The 26,095-nt window shown below is 43.4% G+C and overlaps 2 protein-coding genes and 1 long non-coding RNA gene across 3 annotated transcripts; all 3 read left to right on the plus strand.

The window, feature by feature from the left end:
* The first annotated feature begins 1,274 nt into the window (after positions 1-1,274).
* Positions 1,275-3,626, plus strand: LOC142824839 (uncharacterized). Its single transcript, XR_012899407.1, has 2 exons — positions 1,275-1,501; positions 3,484-3,626. It is a non-coding gene; the product is annotated as an uncharacterized LOC142824839 (long non-coding RNA).
* A 6,478-nt stretch (positions 3,627-10,104) lies between these two features.
* LOC142824866 (maestro heat-like repeat-containing protein family member 2B) lies at positions 10,105-17,591 on the plus strand. Its single transcript, XM_075916658.1, has 5 exons — positions 10,105-10,303; positions 11,238-11,381; positions 16,347-16,439; positions 17,131-17,200; positions 17,315-17,591. The coding sequence occupies exons 1-5, from the start codon at positions 10,220-10,222 to the stop codon at positions 17,434-17,436; spliced, it is 513 nt and encodes a 170-aa protein (XP_075772773.1). The 5' UTR covers positions 10,105-10,219; the 3' UTR covers positions 17,437-17,591.
* Positions 17,592-21,057: 3,466 nt separating this feature from the next.
* LOC142824861 (maestro heat-like repeat-containing protein family member 1) lies at positions 21,058-23,787 on the plus strand. The gene is made up of 4 exons (XM_075916650.1): positions 21,058-21,362; positions 22,034-22,178; positions 22,642-22,682; positions 23,007-23,787. The coding sequence occupies exons 1-4, from the start codon at positions 21,309-21,311 to the stop codon at positions 23,187-23,189; spliced, it is 423 nt and encodes a 140-aa protein (XP_075772765.1). The 5' UTR covers positions 21,058-21,308; the 3' UTR covers positions 23,190-23,787.
* The last annotated feature ends 2,308 nt before the right edge of the window (positions 23,788-26,095 follow it).

Raw genomic sequence — 26,095 nt, forward strand, 5'->3', positions numbered from 1 at the left:
ATTCAAGGAATAACAGGACTAAGCAGTCAGAATTGGGAGTACTAATAGACAAGTCATAACTGAGCTTAAGTGGCATCTCAGATACTTGATGGGATAAATCTCATAAGTGCAGTATTGGCATAGAGGGGTACATCTTGTTCAGGAAGAGCATGTAGGAATAAAAGGGCGGTGGTGGTGTATTGTACACTTGTTCTGAGTTCCAGAAAGAGGCAAGAGGCAGACCAGTTGAAAGTCTCTGGGTAAAGACGAAGTGGGGAAAACACATCCAAACCAGGAGGAGGAGGGAGATGAGGCATTTCTAGAAGAAATAAAACAAATATCCAGAACACAGGCCCTTATAGTAATGAGGGATTTTACCTACCTAGACATCAGTGGGAAAAGTAATATGGGAAAACACAAAATATCCAATAAGTTCTTGGAATGTCATGGGGACAATGCTTTGTTTCAGAAACTGAAGGAAGGAACCCAGGGCACAGGCATTTAAGAATTAATTCTGACCAACAGGGAGGAGATGGTTGTGAACCTGTAGGCAGAGGCCTATTTGGGTGAAAGTGATTATGAATAAGGCTGTGAATCATTCATGGAGGTCACAGAAATCATGAAACAAAAACCAGGACTATGTAGCACTTTAAAGACTAACAAGATGGTCTATTAGGTGATGAGCTTTCGTGGGCCAGACCCACTTCCTCAGATCAAAGAGTGGAAGAAAATTGACACAACCATATCAATCAAAAAAATGAACACATATGAAAAGGACAAATCAAATTTCATGTGTTCATTTTTTTGATTGTATCCTTTGGTATATATGGTTGTGCCAATTTTCTTCCACTCTTTGATCTGAGGAAGTGGGTCTGGCCCACGAAAGCTCATCACCTAATAAACCATCTTGTTAGTCTTTAAAGTTCTACATAGTCCTGGTTTTTGTTTCAGCTACACGAGACTAACACGGCTACATTTCTATCACAGAAATCATGGATTTTGGGACTTTCTGGGACCTTTGTGATTTCCACAGTAGTTGGCGTGGTACATCTCAGGGCATCCCTGGGGCCAGATGCTGTGCTGGAGCATTGGTTGGAGAGCAGTCAGGGTACCCTGGGCAGTTCCCCCACCTGGAGTGGAAGTAGTAGTGGCACCCCAGCCTGCTCTCAGAGCAGTGGAGTCTGCTGGAGCGCTGCCTTTCCCCAGCACCTAAAATTTATTTAGGGCCATTTTTAGTAAAAGTCATGGACAGGTGACAGGTCATCTTAACCATAGTTCTCTCCAGCACAGTGACAGAGTCCCTGTGTGCCTACCTGGTCATCAACAGTTTATGGAATTTGCTTTGGTCACAAGGATGTCACAATAGTGCTTGTGTAATTTCAACTGGAAGTTCTGGTTGACAGACTGAGAGGCCATCTATCTCTCAGTACTGGAGCTAGTTGGAGAAAGGATTGAGAGAAGGTGTTGAGGAAAGACTAAACCATGAATACATTTGTGAGTGAACAGGAGGTAATTGATAGAGGTAAGGGTCATTATTGTATTTTTTATATCCAACCTGTATCCACACATACACATTCAAGAGCATGGGTGCATAGAAACGTGTAATATTCTCCACTTATATGACCAGATCATTAGCTGCTGTAAATCCAGTGAGCCTCTGCTGACTTCCCTTTTAATTGACTTGAGTTGAAGGACTGGCCTACAGCCTCTGAACCTGGAAACTTTCCTGACAACCTGTGTCACTATTGGATGTTATGGGGAAGGTCTTCTTTCCTTTCTCCAGTTGTTTTATGTTTAATATGGGTCCTTATTTTATGGCTTCTGCATCCTTGGAGCCAAAATCTAGTGGTGCAAAGCATCAGAGATGGGAGAAATTAGAAAACACAGAAGGACTTCTCTTCTAGCTGACTGTGTCTAGACTACAAAGTTCTATCACTTTTCTTCTGAAAGAGGCTTTTCTGACAGTTGGCCCGTCTACACTGGGCCAAATGTCAGAAAAAAAAGCCTCTTTCAGAACATCCCTTCTTCCTCGTAGAACGAGGTTTACAGAGATGCTGAAAAAACATGTCTGCTTTTCCAATATTTTTTTGGAAAAGCAGACGCATTCCTTGGACGTGGCAGAGCTTTTCTGGGATATCTCTGGTATCCTGGAAAAACTCTGCAGTCTAGATGTACCTGCTGTCTACTTAAGATATTAAGTGGATAGCTAGCATATTAAATGGAGGATAACCAAGCGTTTCTTAGCAACACTAGTGCTCTTAATCCTACACCATTACTATTGCAACTGTATGGGCAATGTAAGTTACAGTTCTGATTCCATCTGCATCTGGGTGTTGGAATCGAAGGGTAAGGATGGGTAATCGCCTAATCTTGAGCAATCTTTCATGGGAAGGGTAAATTCTGATCAATTCCTCCTCCATGCCTTGGAATGCTGTTACAATGGAGACAGATAAATATGGCATTTCAGATTTCTTGTTAAATATTAAGTCTCCAGGAGAATTTCTGCTGAGACACACATAGGAGATAAAATCCTGATTTTATTAATACATCAACTATTTCACAGTTTCATAGAGTTTAAGGGTGGTAGGTCATTAGATCATGTACTTTAATCTTCTGTATGTCACAAACCATTACGTTTCACCTAGCAACCCTATGCTGAAACCAAAACTTGTCTTGGACTAAAAATTGTCACTCTTGAAGGGTATGTCAACACAGCAGACAGGATACTGGGCTAGATGGACCTTTGGTCTGACCCAGTACGGCCGTTCTTATGTTCTTATGTTGTGCATTGGGGGAAAATCTTTTAGGGTCTCTAGAGGCAACTGGACAAATACCTAGTCCGTGTGTCTTCTCTGCAAGTATTTAAATTACCATAAAATAAAACTGAAGCCTTTTTTTCAAAACAGAGTGCATAAAGTTTGACTTCTAAATTCATACAGTGGGGTCTTTAAAAAGTGGCTTGATTTTCAAGAGATACTGAACCCCTAGAAGGTCTTTGCACTATCCATAGGTAATTCTGGGTGCTCAGCACTTTTGGAAATGACACCCTGGCTTAGCAAAACACTTCAGCATGCACGTGTTTAACTTTAGATTTATTTGTTGGCATAGAGTTAGGCATGTGATTAAGTTGCTGAATCAGGATGTAGGCGTGTTAATATGGATTTAGGAGTTTTAGTTTAGGCACCCAGTTTTAAAAATCTTGGCTATAAATTATTCTGTGTGCTAGCAAAATGCCTAAATTAATAGTAAAGGTGGAAAAGATGATTTTATGTGGGGATCTTATTTAAAAGGAGCAGCTTTTCCTTATTATAATCCGTCCCCCCACAATAGTTCTGCAAACAGACATGGTCACCATGAGGGAAGAAAAGGATTTGCATGACTCCCAGGTCCACTTATCACCATGTCTGGTCTCCTACAGAGTCTTTATTAGATAGTGAATTAAAGACACAAGCACCGAATCCCAATATCAATGATAACCAGCAGAATCCTTTCCTTTAATTTCAGTTGTTTACAGCGAGGTTGTTTTACTCCTGGACCATATGGACAATCAAGATAAGGCCACTATTGCCCTTCAGATTGTCAAGATTGCTGAGACCAAACTGGCTGTCGTTGTGACTGTTCTGCTAGAAAAACTTCAGCAGGATGAGGTAGGGCAGTTTCATCAAATCACATCTGTTTTCCATGTTTCCACTCCAAATTCTGTTTGACTTCATGGAAGTAATTCAATACAGAACTTGGCTCAGCCCACCTTCAGTGTAATCAGTATTTACCCTTCTGTCTTCATGCAAAACTCATCATGCAAAATTCTGTTACAGGTCAGGATGATATAATAAAGAGACACTCAGAGGAGCACTGTCCTTTTGTACACACTGGAGTGCATGGGCTGTATATTATAAAAGTGCACTGTAGGGGTATCTATAATCTCTTATAGCAGTATTTTGTCCTCCTTTAGCATCTTCATCCAAAAACCTCAAAGCACTTACCTACTTACTCATGAATTAGGTTTTACAGCACCTTTGGGAGAGTGATAAACTTCCCTATTTACTGATGGGCTGTGTCATGGGGAATTAAATAACTTGCTCAACACCACATAGTGAGTTAGTAGAAGAATGGTGAATAAAACCCATGTGAACTGACTCTCTGCTCTAAATCCAAGACAACACTTCTTAATTATAATGACATATGATTGGGCTATAGCTTTGAAGGGTTCTTAAATAATCCAAACCCCTTTTTCCTTTATTAATACTCGCATCCAGCAAAGTCCATTTCTCTATTAAGGGTCAACACAGAAGGCATTTTAGTTTCAAGTACCAGGAAGCCAAGACAAGCAGTTCATTTCTGGCTCGCTTGAATAGTGTGGGGCTCATGTATTCATAAGTTATCAATTATGATTTTCAATTGAAAATCCTCCTTACATTTAAAAATGAATGGAAAGAGGCAGAGCCTCTCCCCACTAGAGCAGTGATAGCAGTTTGCAGCTGCATCCTTTAAAAGCACAACCACTGGAATGTGTAGCCAACCATTGGCTTTGAACATTCCAAAGTGCTTTATGACCTTAGCAGGCAGTTCACACCTTCAGCTGCCTGAATTCAGAGTTATAGACTCACAGGAGACAGATGTGAAAGGCTTGTTGGATCATCCAATTTCCCAGCAGTGCCTTTTTCATTTTTTGGGGCCAAACCAATTTTAAAAGCTCCTAGTGACTGGGTTTCCACCACTTTCCAATGAAGACTATATAATAACCTGATAGATGTCGTATAGCTGGGGCATTTTTCCTGATGTTAAAGTCTAAATTTTATGTCTCTGATACTGCTCTCTGCTGTGCAATGTATGTGCTGCAGGGTAGGAAACACTGACTCCTAAGCATCCTCACTCCACAGTGCATGCTATGCAGCAAGGAGGTGGTGGCTGGCTGGAGTAGGCAGTCATGGTTGTGCTGACTCTGTGGAGGAGAGCTGACCTGATCTGAGCCCACGGGAGTCCAGTTGTTTTCCCAGTGTGATGTGATTCGATTTATTTTACATCCAAGAGAAACCGGGACACTCCAGGGGTACTTAACCACTTTCTTATTTATTGCAAGCTTTAAGCAGTTATTACAGTTGTTTAAGTTTTACAAGCCTTAAAAACAATTACTACACAATTTAAACCTTAAATGCCATACATTCTAAAGCAATAATATAGTGCAAAGCAATGCAAAAGCAATTAATAAAAGAGCTACTATAATACAATAATAAAGACTAGTTCACTTACACTTCACCCATATGCTACCTACAGTAGCAGGCAGGAGGTCAGGGTTCCTTTTCTTCCCATGCATTGGAACACCATGCACTGGATCACCGGTGTGAAGGGCCTATTTACTTCTAGTTACATCGAGCAGTATCTGTGGGTCAATCCTGCTCATTCCCTCCCACTGATTGTTCTTACTAAGCCCATTTTATAGCAAAGCGAGACTTGGTTGTTCTAATAATACTTACCAATTGATTACGTATTGTGTAGGATATGTAACATGCCCAATACCCTATCTGGAGTACATCTTGTCACTCAGGATGTTGCTGCTATGTGCATAGTTGACAGTTGTATGGCTGCATCTGTAATTTGTGGTTATCAGAAACAGAAGTACCTGTACAAGATTGCTTGCCATGTGTTCTTGACATGGTCTCAGGTACCACGCTTCATCTGCATTGTTATGCAAAACATTCCTTCCTCTCACAGCTTCTCCCATGACCTTGCCTGCATGTTTATGTTCACCAGACTTGAGACAGGCCTGGGTTTTGCTTGTTAGAGATCCGCACGTGTTAAAGGGAGACATGGCCATTTACTGTCAAGGCAGGCTCCCCTACACCCACCCAACCTCACCCTGATGCATGAGGTCAGATCCCATAGAGGTTGCAGGTCTCTATTTAAAAGTCAGTTCTGCTGGCCTCCCTGCACTTTTTAAAATTTTCTCCTGAATTACTTCCAAGCTGTTGATCTTTTCTGGGGAATGTGGTGCCAAAAAAGTGAAATAAGCCAGAAGCAGTCACACCTCAGATGAACAATGAGAAACTTCCTGCTTTATGACAAGATTCCTGTATGTAACAAACCCAGCCCAGATGGCTGTCTTTTTTTTTCACTGTCACTCCAGGTCACTTGTTGTTTCCCACTTTTCTCCCTCTCATTATGTCAGTTATATTGACCCCCTCTCTAGGTGCGCTAGTTTGCAGTTCTCTGAAATCAGTCTTGTTCTGCTCAGGTTTCTAATTTCTCTGTGCCCCTCTTTATTATTTCTCTGTCACAACTCATACCTACAACTCCTCCATATTTAGTATCATCTGTGAATTTCAACTTTGATGGACCCCATAAAAGAGACCTTCAAGTGTGCTACTGTCAATGTAGAGCTAACTCCTGAGCTAATTTTCCCTAAAAGCTGCAGAAGATTTACTGCAGGAGTTGGGTATTTTATAATTGTATTTACAAATTCTGCCTGGAGTGGATAAAAAAGGGCAAGATGCTAATAATAATAACAACAACAATAACAATAATCATCATAATAATAACAACAATAATAAACAAAATTAGATAAGGGGGCAGTGCAGGGCCCTTATTCTGATTAAAAAATTTGTGAATTGCTCAGCTTCTTCTGAAGTGCTGCTAGCTGGGGTGATTGTGGAGGGCATAGCAAGTTTTACACAAATGAAGACAAGGGGTTACTTGAGTGAGTATGCAGGCTGTGGAATCAGTGTGGTCTAGTGGAGAGGACTCCAGATAGTGAATCAGAAGACCTGAATTATTTTCCTGGCTATTGATCTGCTCTTTTAGCCTGGGCTAGTTGTTTCATGTTTAGATTGTAAACTCTTTTGGGCAGAAGCTTATTAGCGTAAGTGTTACTATATTGCGTTACTATATTAGCTTATAGCATTACTATATTGTCATCAAGGAAACATTTTCCCCAATTGTTCTTTTATGTTTTGTCCCCAGAAAAACAGAGTAGACATTTACTGTATCCTGGAGAAAGTATTACAGCAGGATGCCCAGGTCCTAGAGAGAAGGCTACTGAGCAAAATAATAACACTTGCCTCAAACCACATGAGAGAGACTCAGGTAAGTTAGACTAACGGAAGTGTTGGAGCATAAGCTTTTGTGGTCAAAGACCCACTTTACTGCTTTTGCAGATTCAGACTAACACGGCTACCCCTCTGATACTCAGGTAAGTTAGTTTTCCCTATATGCTAATGACAGGAATGAAAGCTTAAACTAATTAAAACATTTTTTGTAAACTATATACTGAAACTCCAGGATTAATGACTGCTAGGGGCCCATAGATCCCCACACCGTCCTCCAGAAATCCCAGGTCCTAAGCAGCATGTGACTAGTTTCATCTTGTTCAAGTTACACATGTGCTTAAGTGCTTTGTAAGGTCAGGATATTGTGACATATATCAGATGCAGAGAGGCCTACCGTTTCTTAACAAGCAAGTTTTTTGTGAAGTCTACTAGGGATTTCATTATTGATACTGATTTTCTGTGGAAGGTGCTCTGATACTATGGTGTTAAGCAGCAGGATGAAACCTTAAAACAGAATCTGAGCTATTTCCAAAAGAAGCAGTATTTGGATTTAGGGTATAGTTTATTCAGGAAAATTCTCTGAATATCTTGAAGCTGCCCACCTCCTCTGAGGGAAAAATATCATGTCACTATGATAGCCAATCATCCACCACAAATAGCTAATAGCGAATAGTCTAAGCAGCTTGCAAACAACTGAAAGGCTGACAAGTGTTTAGCCAAACGATTCAATGATTATTTATGACTAATGATTCTGTTCACAGAAAGTTGGGTGGAAAACAGAAATAAAAACTTGATTCATTTGAGCAGCATTGGCTGGTATAGTTGGCTTTAATCACTTCAGTCTCTCTCTTTTTGTATTTTTTAAGGAAGCAACAAATGAACTAAAAGTGGCAGCGAGCAACACATTAGTGGCTCTGGCACGCTGCTATTTCAATGAGGTGATGTATGAGCTTCAATGTCATCTGAAACCACTGGAGCTGTCTGACGAGTTCACTTTGATTACACTGGGCAACCTATCATCAGCCTATAGTATGTCAACTTCCATCTTTTGTTTCAAAGTTATTGTCTTCCATTTAAGGACAGAGGTTCACGCTCTGTACAGCTACACAAAGTGCTATTTGGGGGGCATGAGATGAACTGCTGTGGCTGGTTCCAGTTGCTAGACCATGAGCTATCCACACCAAAGTGCAAGCTCTTATGCCCCATTTGAATTTCTTAAAGGACAGGATTGAGGAAAATCAGGTCTAGTGGAGCTCTTCTCCATTCCATTTCTCATCCCTCCCCAGTGCTCTCTCTCCTACTCTGGGAGAGGATTGGACATCCGGCACAGCTGCACATTGGTGGAGAATGCTCCTCCTCAGGGTAAATCCCCCACTGATTTTTTACTGCTGCCTTATCATTTGTGTACGCAGCACAAAATGACCTAGGAGCCCATAGCATCCGACCCAGCGGTGTTTCTAAATGCGATAGTAAGAAGGCAGATAACAGTCAATTGTCTGTCTTCCTTTTCTTCTGGTCCTTCTTTTCAGCACTCAAGTGCATTCCTTTTGTGGGAATGACCCTGTACGGCATGAGCTCCATGCGGATGTTAGTCGACGAGAGCAGGCTGAGGCAAGCATTTTGTGGTGGTAAGTGCCAGCACTTATTGTAGATGTCCAAAATGGATATTTAGGGGCCTTGGTACAGAGTTAAGTGACTGATCGTTTACAAACAGGCTCTGAACTGGATTGTACCAGGGGCTGAGTCCTCATGCTCCTGTGGCACTCAGTGGAGTTGAGAGTGCTCCTTACTTTGCTGGAGGTGCTGAGCATTTGTAAGTTCAGGCACTTTATGACTTGTGGATATTTTAAAAATAAACAAAAGCTGATGCTGCCCATGTGCCAGGAAACTCCTGGGGGAGAATGTGCAGGCAACAGATTGAATTACATTTAAAAATTTCCCGTTTTCCACCCCTCCACCCATTCCTCCTCTTTATTTTCTTAATTATCATCTCCTTTCACCCTCTTTCTCTGTCCTCTGGTCTTCTCCACTTCTCTCTTCCTTTGCTTTTTAGTTGATGCTCAAGTAAGGCCACGTCTACACTATGCAGAAGATCAATGCTGCTGCAGTTGATCACCAGGGTCCAAATAAGCAGGTCTAGTGAAGACCCACTAATTCGAACTGAGTGGGTGCTCCCGTTGGCACCGGTAGTCCTGCTTCTCATGAGGAATAACACTCCTGTCAACCTTCCACTGTGTGGACAGTCTGAAAACACGATTTAAGATACGTCAACTCCAGCTACATAATTAACATAGCTGGAGTTGCGTACCTTAAGTCAACTTTCCCCTTTAGTGTAGATCAGGCCTAAGGGCCTAATCCTGCACCTTTGAGATAAATGGGAATTTTGCCATCAGCGTCATAGAACATGGGATTGAGCCTTAATTTTCCTTTCAAGGGCAGGGGGTGCATCTAATTTTAGGGCAAAATGCTGTCAAATCTCAGTATAGCTAATAGGAGTTAGGGGCACTGAACATCTTTCAGACAAACTGTAACCCAATAGGAAATCATACAGTTTTAGGGCTAAATAAGCAATAACTGCAGAGGACATGAATCATTCAGAAAACAGCTGGTCAAAATATTTTGGTTTTTTTATTATATGTTTCATATTTGTTTCCAATTTGATGGAATATTAAACTGAAAAATGTCAATGACAGTTTTAATCAGGATGTGTTCAGTGTTTTTGTGCAGCTAAAAAGGTGGCTGAAATTTGTTGATTTTTGAAACATGTGAATGATCTTTGTAATTTGAAATTTTGAAAAAAACAAGAGTAAACACTTTTAATTTAATTTAAACTACCTTTTCAATCAGCTCTAATTAAGAGGTAACAAGGGAGAAAAAATATGTTTTCAAATGATGGGAATTAAAAAGAGATGGAGAGAGGCAAAAGAGAAGAAAGCCTTTTGAGAAACAAGAAATGGAAAGGAGGGAAGAGAAATAATTCAAAACTGTTATTGGATTTCATCAGCTGTTCCTGAATTGGGCATGGAATTGTAATAAACTACAAGCCTGGGTGTCTTCACTGATGAAGCAACGTATCCTTATTACTATTGCATCCTTTTCATATTGCCTGTCTTTTTTCCTTCCATGCAGTTCTGGAAAAATGGTCAAGGGCAGTAAATGTATATTTTAGTAACTGGGAAAAGTGCCCATTTCCCAGAATGGGTAAATCTCAATTCTGTGATCAAATTCTTCCCCTCTATCGTCATGTGACAAGCAAATGGACCACATGTAAAGATTTGGAGGTGAGAATTGTAGGTTTTCTAAACCATTATGAGAAATTGTATTGTTAAATTCTCTGTGTATGGCATTCTTTGTGATGATGGAGTTCAATGGCAGGTTCTTTGGGATAGAACAGAGTATGATGTAAAACATTTAAAAAAGATTATAATGTCACAAGCTCCTGGAAATTCTGTCTGTACATAGTGTACATAGATTCCAGTTTTGTCACCTGACATGCAGATGAATACAGGAGAATGGGCTAAATTCATTCCTGGCAGATGTCTATTCAGTTCCAGTAGAGTTACAGCAGGAATGAGTTGGTTTAGTGTGCATACTAATCTGGGGAAATATCCCACTTGGGAAAGTTGTGAGGTGCACTAGAATATAATTCTGAAACCAACATCATAGCTGTGTCTAGACTGGAAAAACTTGCCAGCTGTGTACACTGGCTGCTTGAATTTCCGGAAAAGCACTGACGATCTCATGTAAGATCGTCAGTGGTTTTCCGGAAAGATTATGCTGCTCCCGTTCAGGCAAAAGTCCTTTTCCGAAACACTTTTGCGCAAAAGGGCCAGTGTAGACAGCACAGTAGTGTTTTCCCCCAAAAAAGCCCTGATCGCGAAAATGGCGATTGGGGCTTTTTTGCGGAAAAGCGTGTCTAGATTGGCCACGGACGCTTTTCCGCAAAAAGTGCTTTTGCGGAAAAGCATCCTGCCAATCTAGACGTGCTTTTCCGAAAATGCTTTTAACAGAAAACTTTTCCGTTAAAAGCATTTTCGGAAAATCATGCCAGTGTAGACGTAGCCCATGAGTCTTAATTCTTTACCAGGAAATATTGAGATAGGGCTGTTTCAACAGTGGAAAAGGGAAATTGCACTCATCAGACGTAGAAAAGATGGGCCCATTGCATGATATTGAATGAATTCGTAGGAACATAAATTCTGTGTCTCTTTGTAGCTCAAGCAGGCCATCATCAAAGCCCTTGGTCCCATGATGAGCCTCCTCCTGCATAAAGAAGAGTATCAAGATCAGGTGTTCGAACAGATCCCATGGCTCCTTGAGCAATATAAAGAGGATGTTAATGTTTTTCATGCCACCAAGGTGAGATACTTATTAAAATAACTATCAATGTGTGCGCATAGGTGAACTGCACTAGCTGCTACCAGTGGCGTTTCCTGGTCTACATAGTGACTTGTTAGATAATAGATAAACACACAAGTCTTGATTTTATAGACATGGTGACCCAGGTGACAAGTTTTGTAGGTAAAAGCCTCTCATGAAAAGTATCTTCTGTTTCCTGGAGATGCTAAGGAGGTAAGAAACAAAACACCTGCCCCTCCCCCCCATAAGATACTCCCTCCTTGTGATTTACTGGTACATCCTATCAACTCTGTGTCTCTCTTTTAGATTATAAATAAACTCCTCAGAGCAGGGGCTGCTGTGTGTTGTCTCTGGGCAGTATTAAGTAAACGGCCAGTAGCTGAAAATTAATACTAAGAAGGCCTCAAGTGCATTGCTTTAGATTATATAACTAGATAGATATAAAATCACTGTCTATTTCATCTACCGTTGTGTACAGGGCTGTTGTAGCTGTGTTGGTTCAAGGATATTAGAGAGACAAGGTGGGTGAGATAATATAATTAAAGATATTTTTTCACCCACCTTGTCTCTCTTATTTCATCTACCCTCAGTATCACATGACCAAGGTAACTCTTGTCTGCTGATAGTGAGAGGATGGAGTGAGGGGAGTTGGCTTCAGTAGTATGATTTAGCATGCTCAGTCTATGTGAGCTGGCTCAGTACAAGCCAAGCAGCAAATCCAGGGCCACAACCCTGCTGCCCTTCCCCCCTCCCCACTTCCCCCATGGTTTACTCCCAATCTATGTTGGCTTTCTGGTCCAGAATATGTGGTTGCTTTTGGGATTGGAATACCCATGACTTTGAGGGAATCAATGCCTCATAGACTTGACTAAAAGTATCAGAGGACTACACAAGAGCCTAAATGTAGTAAAATATGCAGATTTCATCAGAGATATCCTGGAAGCTTCAAGCAGCAAAGAAGAAAAGTGTGTAGGTACAGGAAGGAGTTAGACTGTCATCTCATTATCAATAGCCTGGAAGAGAACATAAAATCATAATTGATAAAATTGGCAGATGAAATAAAAATTGGGGAGTGGTAAATAATGGAAAGGACAACTCACTGATTCAGAGTGATATAGATCATTTGGTAAACTGGATGCTAACAATAAATGTGCATTTAAATATGGCTGAATGTAAATATATGCATCTAGGTGATACATACATGTTGAGGGATGCTTCCTGAGAAGCAGTAACTCTGAAAAATATTTTGGGAAACTTGGTGAATACTCAGCTGAACATGACCTACAAATGAGATGCTGTGGCCAAAAAAGCTGAAGTGATACTGGGACGCATACATGGGGAAATCTCAAGGAGGAATACAGTGGGAAATGCAAAGTTCATTTCCACACTAGAACTGACCAACAGATATTGGTAGATACCCCTGATACCGGCTTCCTGTGAGAAGAGTGCCTTCCACACCCTGCTTGACTTATAGCAATTCAGCAGGATGCCATTTGGGCTGCACAGAGCCTCAGCCACTTTTCAGCAGCTCATGAACCAAATATTGCAAACATATATGCAATATACAGCCGTGTGCATTAAGAATATTGTCATCCACAGCACCAGCTGGGGGGAACACCTCTGACATCTTAGCAAGGTATTGTAAGCCCCAATAGATGCAGGACTCACTGTGAATCCAGCCAAGTGCCATCTTAGTGAACACAGTAGGAAGGGGAAAACTATAGCTCCTTGATAAATAAGGTCTGAGGCTTGTGTGACTGACTCACCTCCATGACAAAGAAACAGGTGCCACAATACTTCAGACACAGTGGCTGCTTAGTACCCAACTTCATCACACTGGGCACCCTATTATTGGACCTGATGAAGAACACCCAATCACAGAAAGTCCAGTAATCAGAAGTCTGTGAGGAAGCCTTCCAGGCCCTGTGAAAGCAGCTGAACCAAGAGCTGGTCCTATCCCATCCAACTTCACAAAGCCTTCTATCCTTCAAATGGAGGTCTCGGAGGTAGGACCAGGAGTGGTACTATCTCAAGAAGTAGGTGGGAAGGAGCACCAGATCCTTTATCTCAGCTGCAAGCTGTTCTCCTGAGAGACCTGCTGCCCTACTATAGCAAGGGAGGCCCTGGCCATCAAGTGGGTGATCTACACCCTGGGGGTATGTCTACACTACAAAGTTAATTCGAACTAACGGATGTTAGTTCGAATTAACTTTGATAGGCGCTACACTAGTGCTCCGCTAGTTCGAACTTAATTCGAACTAGCGGCGCACTTAGTTCGAACTAGGTAAATCTCATTGTACGAGGACTAAGCCTAGTTCGAATTTACTAGTTCGAATTAAGGGGTGTGTAGCCCCTTAATTCGAACTAGTGGGAGGCTAGCCCTCCCCAGCTTTCCCTGGTGGCCACTCTGGCCAACACCAGGGAAACTCGTCTGCCCCCCTCCCCTCCCCGGACCCCTGAAAGGGGAACGGGCTGGCTACGGTGCCCGTGCCAGGTGCAAGCCTGCCAGCACCCAGCTAGCAGACCCTGCACCTGGCACGGCTCGAGCCAGCCACCTGCTGCCACCCAGCCCTCTCCCTCTTCCCAGGCTGGCGGCTCTCGGGAGCCTGCCCAGGACCGCAAGAGGCGGGCACCCGCCTGGTTTAGTGCGGACATCGTGGACCTCGTCCACGACCTCCGCACTAGGCACAGGAAAGTGGCCGTCTAGGGCACGAGAGCTGCCAGCCTGGCCACCCAGGAGCAGGTGTGCATGAAAATGAAGGTGGTCCACTGAGACCCCCGACCCTGACCCTGAGCTTACAATGGCCATACTGGGTCATACCAAAGGTCCATCTAGCCCAGTAGCCTGTCTGCCAACAGCGGCCAACCCTAGGGACCCTGGAGGGGATGGACCGAAGACAGTGACCCAGCCATTTGTCTCGTGCCATCCCTCTCCAGCCTTCCACAAACCTTGGGCAGGGACACCACTCCTACCCCCTGGCTAATAGCACTCCATGGACCCACCCTCCATCACTTGTTCCAAACCTCTGATCATTGTAGTTGCCCTCCCCTCTCCCACCCTCTCTCTTCCCCTCTCCCACCCCCTTTTCCCAGTCTCCCCGAGTTTTGTTCAGTAAAGAGAGATTCTATTTTTGACCACAAGTACATCAGGAAGGGGGGCTAGGGAGGGGTAAGTGGAAGGAGGTGAGGGAGGAATGGGGTACGAGCTCCCGATGGGCTGGCTCTGCGGGCTTCTGGGGGTGGACGCTCTCCTGCAGCCCCCCAATTGCTCCCTCTCCCCAGATGGCAGCCTGCGGCAAGTACAGCCGGGCTGATGGCCGAGTGGTGTGATGTGCCCAGTGTGGGCACTCAGGGCTCTCCAAGCCAGGACTGCTTTGCAAGCGGGGCACCCCTGAGAACTGTCTGTCCGGGGTGGGGGTTGGGTCCCTTTAAGCACAGCCCTCAGCTTGCCTGAGGCAGCAGCTCCATGCTCTAAGTCCTCATCTGATGCCCTTCCGGCACTGCTTCCGGCCATCCTTAACCCCCGTTCAGGGTCCACTTAATGTGGACATGCTAGTTCGAATTAGCAAAACGCTAATTCGAACTAGTTTTTTAGTCTGGGATATTATGTACTGGGGAAGCCCTTTCAACTGGTCACCAACCACGCACCCCTCAGATGGATTAATAACATGAAGGACACCAGTGCCTGAATCATGAGGTAGTACTTCCCGCTCCAACCCTATGACTTCTGTATGTTACACTGGGCCAGGGAAGGCTTATGCAAACACAGACTTCTCCCAAGTGGAAGGAGACGATGAAGAGGAAGGTCCACCAATGGACACCCTCTTAAGGGGGAGTGTTTGTGACAGAGGATACCCACCATGCATGGTTCAGCGGGAGCTAATCATGATCTGTGGGCTATGCCCCTTCATACTTGCTGGGAATGCTCCAACTGGAACCAGGAAACCAGGATATAAAAGGGAGCAGCTCAGTTCTGTCTAGGCTGACAGCTGAAGGGAGCAGAGGTGCTTTGCAGGCTTTTGTGGAGGGACTGACAGTGCCCTAGGATGCAGAAACCAGCCAGCCTGTGGTTCCAGTTGACCCCCCTCCCCTCCCCACAACCATCCAATGCCACAGATGGAGGAGAGACCACGGAGTTACTGAGATGACCTGCTGCAGAAGAATGGTGGGAAGTAATCTATGTGAACTAAGCATTATTGAGTTGAGGTATTAGACTTTGACTCTGCATGTTTTGGAAGAAACCCCATTGAGCTGCAAGACAAGGCCCTAGGCTGGGACCCTGTGGAGTAGGTAGAGCCTGGTGAAGAAGGGCTGGCCACTAGGCAACACTGGTTTGCCCCAAAGAGTAGTTGAGCACTAGGTTGAACGGTCGTACCTAGAAGGGCTTGGGTCGTTGAGCTGAAGAGCCTCATCAAAGGGCTGCTGCACTGACCCTGACTATTAGGCAATGCTGCTCTAAGAACCAGGCCTGCTATGGTGGTTGGGGAGACTAGGCCACTTGGGCTGCCTTAGTTCTTTAAGTCCTCCACAACCTGATACCATCCAAACAGGGTGGACCTACCCTGTGACAGGTGACTTACTTACAGTCTATAATATCTGCATGGGGAAATATATGTAATGACCTAGCAGAGAAAGGCATGACATGATCCAGTGGCTACAAACTGAAACAGGATACATTCAGATGGGAAATAAGGTCTACCTTTTCAGTGGTGGGATATTAGCCATTCAAACCATTTTCCAAGAGTCAAGGTGATCATTTTAAAATCAAGATTGGATTTTTTTCTGAAAGTTCTGCTTTAGGAATTATTTTGGCAATTTCTAAGGCCTGTGTCATACAGAAGGCCTGACTAGTTGATGACAATCATCCCTTTTGGCCTTGGAATCTATGAATTCCATGAACCTGCTTCAGTCATTGCATATTGCTCCTTTGTATGCCCACCTTCTTACTTTCACCTTCTGTTGTAGAGTCTGAGGCAGCTCTTGGAAGTCTCTGGTGAATATAAGATCCTTCTACCTAAAAGGAAATTTCAAGCCATCTGCAGTGCTCTGCACAACCGGGTGAGGGGAACTTCTTCTTGTATCACTTGAGCTTAAGCACAGCAGATCTGAAGCATATTAAGAATAAACATCTTTTGAATGCTAGTGAAGAGCTCGGAGACCTTCTTATGCCTTATTGGTTTCTGCTGACTTAAGAATAAGCAGATAGTGGTCTCATTTTATTAGCTAAAATCCAGCTCAGTTTGTAAAGCAATTTTAGCATAAGCCAGTTATTAGAGGGAGTTAGAGTTATATAGTAAAAACTGATCCCATCCAAATGGGGAGGACCTAGCCTGTGACAGGGTGACTTAATTGCAGTCTATAATATCTATGTGGGGAAACATATGTAATAATCTAGCAGAGAAAGGCATAACGTGAGCCAATAACTAGAAAATGAAGCTGGACAAATTCAGACTGGAAATAAGGCCTACATTTTTATGGTGGAATAATTAACCATTTGAACCAGTTACCAAGGATCAAGTCTTGATTCAATTAGCTCTGCTGCTAAAAACACTTTGAAAGCAGGAACTTCTGTTATCCAATGCATCGGTCATTGTTTCTGATTCTTGTTGTGCAGTCAGTACCATTTATTTTGGGTTCAGAGCCCTATTTGGAAAGGTAGGAAGTGAGTGCTTAGAAATTAATTGAGCATCTTCTTTTCAGTTGCTTGTTCTGATTAGTTTTCCTTTGATCACTTCTCTTCTTCCCACAGATCTGTTCTCCAACTCAGCAGCTCATCATGGAAAATCAAATGGAGCTGTGCTATTGTATCCTACTGCTAGGTAGGGGAAGAGACTCCAAATTACACAGTAGTTTCCTTGTAACTTCCTTCTTTTGTAGGTGTGGTAAGAATGAGCTTTCAGTTGTTAGTGAGGATGTGATTTCTTCCTTTGCAGCCCGTTCTTCTCCTGATGACCTCATAGCTTTTCTGCACTCGCAGCTGAAGATTAAGAATGAGACTGTTCGTGTGGCATCCCTGAATCTGCTCACAGCTATTATTGGTGCTGACTGTAAGTAACACAGGAGTAACTGTGACTGCTGCGATCATCGCCATCGTGCTGGGGGTTGAGTTGGGGACATCCAGAGCTAAAAGCATGAGCTGCTATAGGTTGCTCTAAAGAACCAAGGCTTTGCAGGCATGGTAGGGCTATAACATACTCATGATCTCTGCAAATGGGGCACAGAGGATCTGTAACACAGGGGCGGATATAGGGCAGGGCGAGCGGGGTGGCCGCCCCGGGTCCCGCGCTTCAAAAAGCCCCGCGCACGCGCCGTGGTGCCACCGCGCATGTACATGACGTCACTGTGCATGCGCCGTGGCAAAGGGGGGGCCCCGCGGCATTATGCTGCCCGGAGCCCCGCAAAATGGTCATCTGCTCCTGCTGTAACACATAGAGTCATATAGTCATAGATTATTAGAACTGGAAGGGACCTTGAGAGGTCATCAAGTCCAGTCCCCTGCCCTCATGGCAGGACCAAGCACTGTCTAGATCATCCCTGATAGGTGTCTATCCAATCTGCTCTTAAATACTCCAGTGGTGGAGATTCCACAACTTCCCTTGGCAATTTTTCACAGTGTTTAACCAACCTAACAGTTGGGACGTTTTTCCTAATGTCCAACCTAAACCTCCCTTGCTGCAATTTAAGCCCATTGTTTCTTGTCCTATCATCAGAGGCCAAAGAGAACAATTTTTCTCCCTTCTCCTTGCGACACCCTTTTAGCTGCATGCTCACCAGAGGGTTGGAAATTCACTAAAGGGACCCAGTGCTGCTCTAAGTTACTCCCATGTGGTCACACAGAAATCAACAGGGTTAATTAAGTGCTGAATGTAGCCTAAGATATTTTCAAGGTTCAAATACAAATGTAATCTTGTGGCGGATGCATGTTAATAATAATGAGATAAAAACAAAATAGTACTCCTGACTGAATAAGTATTAGACACTCTAGAATAGATTCCGAATTCTGCTATACTGGTGGTAAACACAGACTAACTTCACTGACCTCCATTTGTCTAACTCTCTTACAATATTTCCATCAGGATAGTATGATGGTGCTATTTACAGAAGTGGAAATACTTCAGACTTAGACTGGTGTAACTGAGATCAGAGCCTGGTCCTATATTTTCCCCGCTGATTCTGTATACGAGTGAAGCTTGGTAGTACTCTTAAATAGGGCCCAGGACACATTCTAATGTGGAGCATGAGTGTTTGGAACAAAGATATACTATACTGCACACTTCTCCTTATCTTTCAGTGCCTGAGACAAGAGTTAGAAAGTTTCTGATTGTGAAGGCAGTGCAATCTGCTCTCAGTGATCAGAGTGCTAAGGTAAGATTGTGTGTGGAATAGTGGTATTGCTGTTAATATCTGGGAAGTATTTCACTCAGTGGAGAGTCTGGCAATGAGACACATTTTTAGGCTGAGATTATTAATAGGGTTTCAATTAATCACAGTTAACTAAAAATTAATGGGATTAAAAATTGAAATTTATGAAATATTTTTGTGGTTTTTTACATTTTCAAATATATTGATTTCAATTACAACACAATGACAAGTGTGTACTATGCACTTTATATTATTTTTATAACAAACATTTGCATTGTAAAAATGACAAAAGAAATACTATTTTTCAATTCATCTCATACAAGTGATGTAGAGCAATCTCTTTAGCGTGAAAATGCAACTTACAAATGTAGATATTTTTTGTTAACTGTAACAAAACAATGTAAAACTTTAGAGTCTACAAGTCCATTCAGACCTACTTCTTGTTCAGCCAGACACTAAGACAAACAAGTTTGTTTACATTTATAGGAGAAAATGCTGCCTTTTTCCTAATTACAGTGTCACCTGAAAGTGAAAACTGGCATTTGCATGGTACTTCTGTAGCCAGTGTTGCAAGGAATTTACATAACGGATGTGTTAATCATTTGTACTTCAGCCACCATTCCAAAGAGATAAAAGCAAAAGCAAAAGGACTCTCATATCCTGTCTCATATTGCATGCAGAAGGGATAATAATAACTCGTGCATAATCTCTACCCTTGCAGGTGAGGATGGCAGCTCTCCATTTTGTCCTGAAGCTGCTCAGTTCAGGAAGTGTGGAGAATTGTGCAGCAGGGGATATGGTTGCATACGTTTTCAGAGAGTTCGATGTGTCCACCAGAAATCTGGTAAGGAGAGTTCTTAACACTTAGGACTCAGTTCTGCCATTCTGGCATGCTGATTGTTCCCCTTGACTTCAGTGGGAGCTTTGGATGCTCAAGGATGCAGCTGGACTGAAGGATTAGAGCTAGAATCTGATCAGTGATATTCGTGTAAAGCCAGGGTAATGCCCCTGACTTCAGTGGCATTATTTTGGATTTACACAAGTGTAACAGAGACCAGAATCTGATTCTGGATATTTACATCTGACAGTGCGACCTACATTCCTTAGACCTTGGGCAAGTCAGTGAAAATTCTGACAACACAATCTTTCAGTGAAATGCTCTTGTATAAGGAAGCACATCTTTTTTATAAATAGACTCTCCAAAGAACACACTGGTGCCCAATCCTGTGGCTGCTGAAGCATACATCAACTATTAGCAAAACACTGAAGTTATGCAGCCTACATCAAGATGTCTAGAACCTGGAAAAGTTTGCTGCACACTTCATACTCTGTTCTATGTGTACTAGTTCAAAATCTTTTCAATGGGTATTTCCAGCTATGGGCAGAGTCATGGACTCCAGACACAGAGTTCCATGATGGGATCCATGATATACATTAACTTTACAGTAAGTTGTTGAGGATCTTAGCTCTGCCTGGCCCTTTAGCTACGAAGTGGGAGCTTATGGCAGTACTCACCAACTGCCTCTTTTTCATGCTACCCATCTCAAAGAAAGTAGGAGGCAACTCTTTCTCATCAGGCCACATTTGCTCTTATTTAAACTGAAATCAGTAGAGCTGATCAATATTTAGTTTGGTGTAAGGAAGAACAGAATTTAGCCTATAGATAGACTCACATTCACTATGCACAGAATGATCAAGCTGCTTGGGGCATCAGAACAAACAGAATGGCTCCCTCTAGGTTCTGCATATTTATTTCCACTGGGCAGAGTCTGAGTGGCTCTCCTCAGAGATAAAAAGAAGAAATGTTCTTTTTTGAAAATTTTTCAAAAAATGAATACTGTTCAGGGAACTCTTTTATAGAATCATAGAACGATAGGGCTTGAAGAGAATTCAGGAAGTCATCGAGTCCAACCCCCTGCTAAAAGCAGAACCAATTCCAACTAAATCATCTCAGCCAGGGCTTTGTCAAGCTGGGACTGAAAAACCTCTAGGGATGGAGATCTCACCACCTCCCTCAGTAACCCATTCCGGTGCTTCACCACCCTCCTTGTGAAATCGTTTTTCCTAAGATCCACCCCCCCACACACAACTTGAGACCACTGCTTCTTGTTCTGTCATCTGTCACTACTGAGAACAGCCTCTCTCCATCTTCTTTATGTCCCCTTGTGCTGGGGTTTTCCTAAGCCTGGGTTCTGACCCACCAGTTAGGTGTTTCTGTTATTCTCTTCCCTTAAGAATCTCCATCATTCGAGGTTTTTAATGCCAGGCTTGGCAAAGCCATGGCTGGAATAATTTAGTTGGGGCTGGCCCTGCTTTGAGCAGGGGGTTGGACTATATGACCTCCTGAGGTCCCTTCCATCCTTAATCCATGATTTTATGATTTGTGCACTCCTAATGCAATGGAAAAGCTCTCATAGGTCAATATTCAGAAAGGCTTTGTAAGAAATAGACACCGCTTCTACAGCCAGTGTTTTCCCACTAGCTAGTAAATTCTATGTATCTATCTCATAGCAGGGGACAAAACTTCCCTCCCAGGATGTTCAGGAAGAAAGCACTATCCAAACTATGTGCATTCACATCCTGCAAGGCCTGGACATATCAGTCACTGGAATGACCCAAGTAAGTGACATGTTGCTACTGCTTCGTGAAATAAAGACATTCTTCCGTATATCTACTGTACCTCTCCATAAGGAAGCTTCTTGCCAGTCAGGATAATGGAGGTACAGCATGTCAAGTTCATGTCAGAGATGATGGGACCTCTGTATCATGGAGGAAGCGATTCACAGTACAGACAAAATAAAAAGGAACTTCACTGGAAGGAACCATAATGCAGTGGTCTTCTGTTAATTACCACGATTGCCTGAGTGCAACGTCTCCTTAGATTCCCCATGAATCCCTTGGAAATGTAGACTTGGTGATCCTGTATTTAAACAGTTATTGGGGCCGTGATTGTGCCTTCTGTATGTCTGAAAAGTGCAGGATGAATTTATGGTGCTGTCTAAGTAGCTTTATAATGCAGGGAAAGATGATTCATCTCCGGATGAGAACCAGACTGCTAATGCTCTCCAAACAAGGCAGTGTGTACTTAAAATGTAGAGAGAGGGATCACTGGGACAGGTAGAGTGAGATGATGGCGGAGGGGAGGAGAAAGTGAGATCGAGATAAGGTAACGAGATAGGGAAGGGTCAGTGATGACTAAATGGAGAAGGTGCATGACAGAAGGATTCAGCCAGTAGGAGGTGGGGGGATGAAAATAGCCAAGTGTTGAACTGTCTTGCTCTTCTGTGCAGGTGTTATGGCCAAGGCTTCTAACGTATGTGGTGCCAACTCAGTACACTGGCACTTTGAAGCCTCTCTGCAGATGCCTCCAGGAAATGGCTGAGAAAAAGATGCAAGAAGGAGGAGAAGCTGCTTGCCTGGACTATAGTGGACAAGGTTTATAACAGAAACTCTTTCATTTATTCTCACCAGCCACTATGAAATGACCAGATTCAGCCTGTTCCAATTCTCTCATCTTCAGTCAAGAGACTAAAAGGAATGCAGGATGGTCTTGGGATTAAAACATGGCAATGGGAGGGAGCTAGAAATTGGGGGTTCTGGTTCCAGATCACCACCAAAATTCTGATATAACATTGGGGAAATCACTTGCTCTCTCTCAGCTTTCCCACTTGTGAAATTGAGGACTAATTAACGCCAGTTTCTTAGAGGGGCTATGAGGAGGAATTAACTCATGTTTGTAAAACACTTTTGAGATGCTCTGCCTGAAAACACTATGGAAATGCAAATATTATCAGCTGCATGCAACCTTGGTGGGCACATTGGAAATGGCTAGGTGAACAACATCAGCGGGATTCTCCAAAGTCTGGCATAATTAATGATCTTCTATTTCTTTTCCCAGGGAAACTCCCTACACCTCAGGGATTGCTGGCACGACTCCTGGTAAGTAGACCATGGAGGACAGGTTTTCTGAGAAATGTGAAGTGGAACAGTTAAGTATAAAAATCAGTTTTCCAGCTAAATGCTTTAGGCTGAAGAATGTGTATGATTGGGTCTCTCTCCACCCTCCCCGATCAGACAGAGACACACTGTTCTACACCCTCATTCTAGTTAGAATATTTTCTTCTTTAGGAAGTCACTGCAGTAGAAGCAGCAGCTCTACAGTGTGTAGTCTCCACAGTGAGAGAATCTGAAATATTTCCTCCTTCAGGAACAAGCTGGTATCTTGGTGCAGAACTTAGCCTGTGCTTTCTCCCTCATTGACAGGTTGTAGCCTCATCTCCTTATGAAAGAGAAGGACACGGATATTCTGTCTTGCAGCTGCTAAAAGCCTTGCACCAAAATATCCATGCAGCAGTGGGTGAGATGTGGGGAGTAAAGATTCCAGCTCTGCTGCAGCACCTTGAAGGTAAAGTGCTAGTTGGGAGTGACGTGGTCCATGGAGGATAGAAGAGAAAGCAGAAAATGCAGATTCCTATTGACATGTGTGGTGCCATGCATGTTGCAGTCCGTGGGAATAGTGTGGAATTGAAACTGGGGTTCTAGACACCTCACAAAATTTTTCTACAATTGTGAACCAGTGAGCTAACTCCAGTGTCAAACCGGGGGCCAATCACTTAGGATGGAATCAGGCCAGGAAGGTTTCAGTTGAATGACCATTTTACAGCAGTATCTTCCTGATCTTAGCTAGGTGATAATCTTACATGAGATCATCAGTGTTCTTGCGGAAATTCAAGCGGCCAGTGTAGACAGCTGGCAAGTTTTTCCTCAAGAGCAGATGATTTTGCAGAAAAACTTGCCAGTCTAGACTCAGCCTATGTTTCTTGTCAAGATTAGTTCAATTTAAAAATCCACAGTTTTTCTTTCTGTTAGGAAACTTAATCCATATATTAGCGATAGAATCCATGCCTGTCACAACAAAGCTACGTTGACCAAGTGGGTGCCCTACATATAATGTGTAATCTACGTATTGTAGGCCTGATGTCTTTCACCAATTTTACAGTCATATGAAACTATTGACATCAGTGGGAAAAAATTTAGCGTTGGTTGGGTCTATACTACGGGGTTATGTCAATATGGTTATAGTGACAAAGCTAGGACAATATAGTCTCTGTACTATGTAACTGTGAGCCAGCAAGCTAAGTTGCACAACTTCAGTTATGTGAATAATGTATCTGAAATCGATACACTTAGATCTACTTACCAGATGCTTTCCTGTCAACTCTACCTACTGTCCTCATTCTGGTGGAATTCTGGAGTTGATAGGAGAGTACTTGGTGGTCAATATATCGCATATATACTAGAGGCAATAAATTGACCCTTTCTGGATCAATCGCTGCCTGTTGATCCAGTGGTTAGTGTAGGTATACCCTAAGTGACGCACAATCCCAATGTGTTTCTGATATATATTGGACCCGACAATTTTCAAGTGGGCTTGCTATTAAAAAAAAAAGAGCTGTATCTTCCCTGGCTGCTGTTTCTGTACAGAGTCCACAGCACTATGTTCTGCAGACATTAAAGAAGGGTAAGTTAGAGCCGGCTGTTCAGAAACAGGGCCAGATTCTTAGTCGATGTAAATCAGTATAATTCCACTGACTTCAGTAAAGCTACACAAGTTTAGGATCAAGTCAGAATCTTGTATTATGCAGGAAAAATGTGCATGCATATTTAAGTCCAGTTTTCTGATGTTCTAAATAGGAATGTAAGTAACTAGTTGACTATCTGATAAGCAAAAGCTTATCGGATACATGACTAGTTCCTTGACCAGTTGCTTCCCCCCCTCTTGCTGCATCTAGCAGCGACAGCAAGTGGGGGGAGCAGGAGCCAGTGCTGGGGAGAGCCGGCTTAAAAGCTGGTTTCCCCCAAGCACCATCTCCGCAGGAGACAGGGTAGTAGCGGGTACTGGATGCGAGCCGGAAATCAGCTTATTCCTGACTTGTGCTCCATCCCAGATGCTGCGACTCTGCTTTTTAAATGTATTAAGAGCCTGCCATCTCTTAATACATTAAAAAATCAGAAGCTCAGCAGGGGAGAGCTAGCGTGAGCCAGCAGTCAGGTATCCCGGCTCGCGCTTCAGCCTTTTATATGTATTAAGAGCCTGTCAGCTCTTAATACACTTTAAAGGTAGAGCCGCAGCAGGGTTAGCTGCCGGGACTGAGAGCTAACCCTGCTGCGGCTCCCCCGCTTATTGACTAATCAACTAGTCGATGGAAAATTCATCAACTAGTCAATTAGTCGATTAAACGATATTTAATGTCCCTAGTGCTAAATAGTTTGATGAGACGTCCAGTGCCCTCAGCTCCCATTGAAGTCAAAAGTAATTAGGAGCAGGGCTGTCAGGGGTTGTAGGGCTTGGGGCACTCCCCAGGGGCGAGGCTTAGGGCAGCCCACCAGCCCCAGGCCCTACCTTGCCTCTGCTTCACCTTTTCTCCAAACTCTGCCCCTGTTTTGCCCTACCCTATCCCTTCCTGCCCCTGCTCTGCCCTGCTGCTGAAGCCCCCTCTTCTGAGCTGAGGGATTACTGGGGGGTCCTGGTGCAGGATGGCAGTAGGATGGGCTCCTGCCTTCAAAATCACCAAAGCAACAGGAGTGACAATGGCTCGGCAGCCCGCTTCTTTGCCCCACAGCCCTCTCCCAGCATCGCCGTGGCCATGGGAAGCGCATTGCCTTGGAGCCGGGGCACCTTGCTTCCTACTGCCACAGATACAATGCACACAGCAGGCTGGGAGAGGGCAGTGTGGCAGGGTGGGGCAGGGCAGAGCAGGCTGCTGGGTCTCTCTTGGACCCATCCATAGGACAACTGAGGTGGCCACCATGGGCTCTCCCAAAGTAGGAGCTGGGGTGGCAACCCCAAAGTATCCTATGGAGTGTCCAGCATCTCGCTCCTCGTGGGTTGACTGACTCTGAATAAAAATGATACTTGTTCTTAGCCCAGTAGAGAACTTTGGCATCGGTCCTTTTTATCATTGAAATCCCAGGTATGTTACATTGGCATCGGTCCCTTTTATCATTGAAAGCTCAGGTAGTTTTAAGAAGATTGACTGCAGAGGGTATATTGGGGACAGCTATTCTTGCTGTTGTAAATTACACTGTTGTTTTGCCTCCTGCTTTATAGGAAACACAGAGAATTCTCTGAACCACGAACAGTGGGAGCACATGCTGCTTCAGGTACAGGATGACTTTCAGATGTATTAGCATACATCCCCGCACCCAAATGTATCAGCTGGGAAAGAATTAATTATAAATTATTCATTATTAGCAGAGTGGGACAAATCATTTTATTTGCAATGTTTGTTTGATGAAATATGGGGTTTTTTTTCAAAAACATTTTCATGGAAACTTTTTATTTTGTATTA

Source organism: Pelodiscus sinensis, unplaced genomic scaffold (genome assembly GCF_049634645.1).
Source record: "Pelodiscus sinensis isolate JC-2024 unplaced genomic scaffold, ASM4963464v1 ctg44, whole genome shotgun sequence".
NCBI lineage: Eukaryota > Metazoa > Chordata > Testudines > Trionychidae > Pelodiscus > Pelodiscus sinensis.

What these genes read in the sequence shown, in the direction of transcription:
- LOC142824861 (XM_075916650.1), top strand. Translation starts at nt 21,309, where the DNA reads ATGTGCATTCACATCCTGCAAGGCCTGGACATATCAGTCACTGGAATG. An exon ending in CAGTCACTGGAATGACCCAA is followed by an intron (nt 21,363 to 22,033) that starts GTAAGTGACATG and finishes TCTTCTGTGCAG; the next exon opens with GTGTTATGGCCAAGGCTTCT. An exon ending in CCTGGACTATAGTGGACAAG is followed by an intron (nt 22,179 to 22,641) that starts GTTTATAACAGA and finishes TTCTTTTCCCAG; the next exon opens with GGAAACTCCCTACACCTCAG.
- LOC142824866 (XM_075916658.1), top strand. Translation starts at nt 10,220, where the DNA reads ATGGGTAAATCTCAATTCTGTGATCAAATTCTTCCCCTCTATCGTCAT. An exon ending in CCACATGTAAAGATTTGGAG is followed by an intron (nt 10,304 to 11,237) that starts GTGAGAATTGTA and finishes GTCTCTTTGTAG; the next exon opens with CTCAAGCAGGCCATCATCAA. An exon ending in ATGTTTTTCATGCCACCAAG is followed by an intron (nt 11,382 to 16,346) that starts GTGAGATACTTA and finishes CTTCTGTTGTAG; the next exon opens with AGTCTGAGGCAGCTCTTGGA.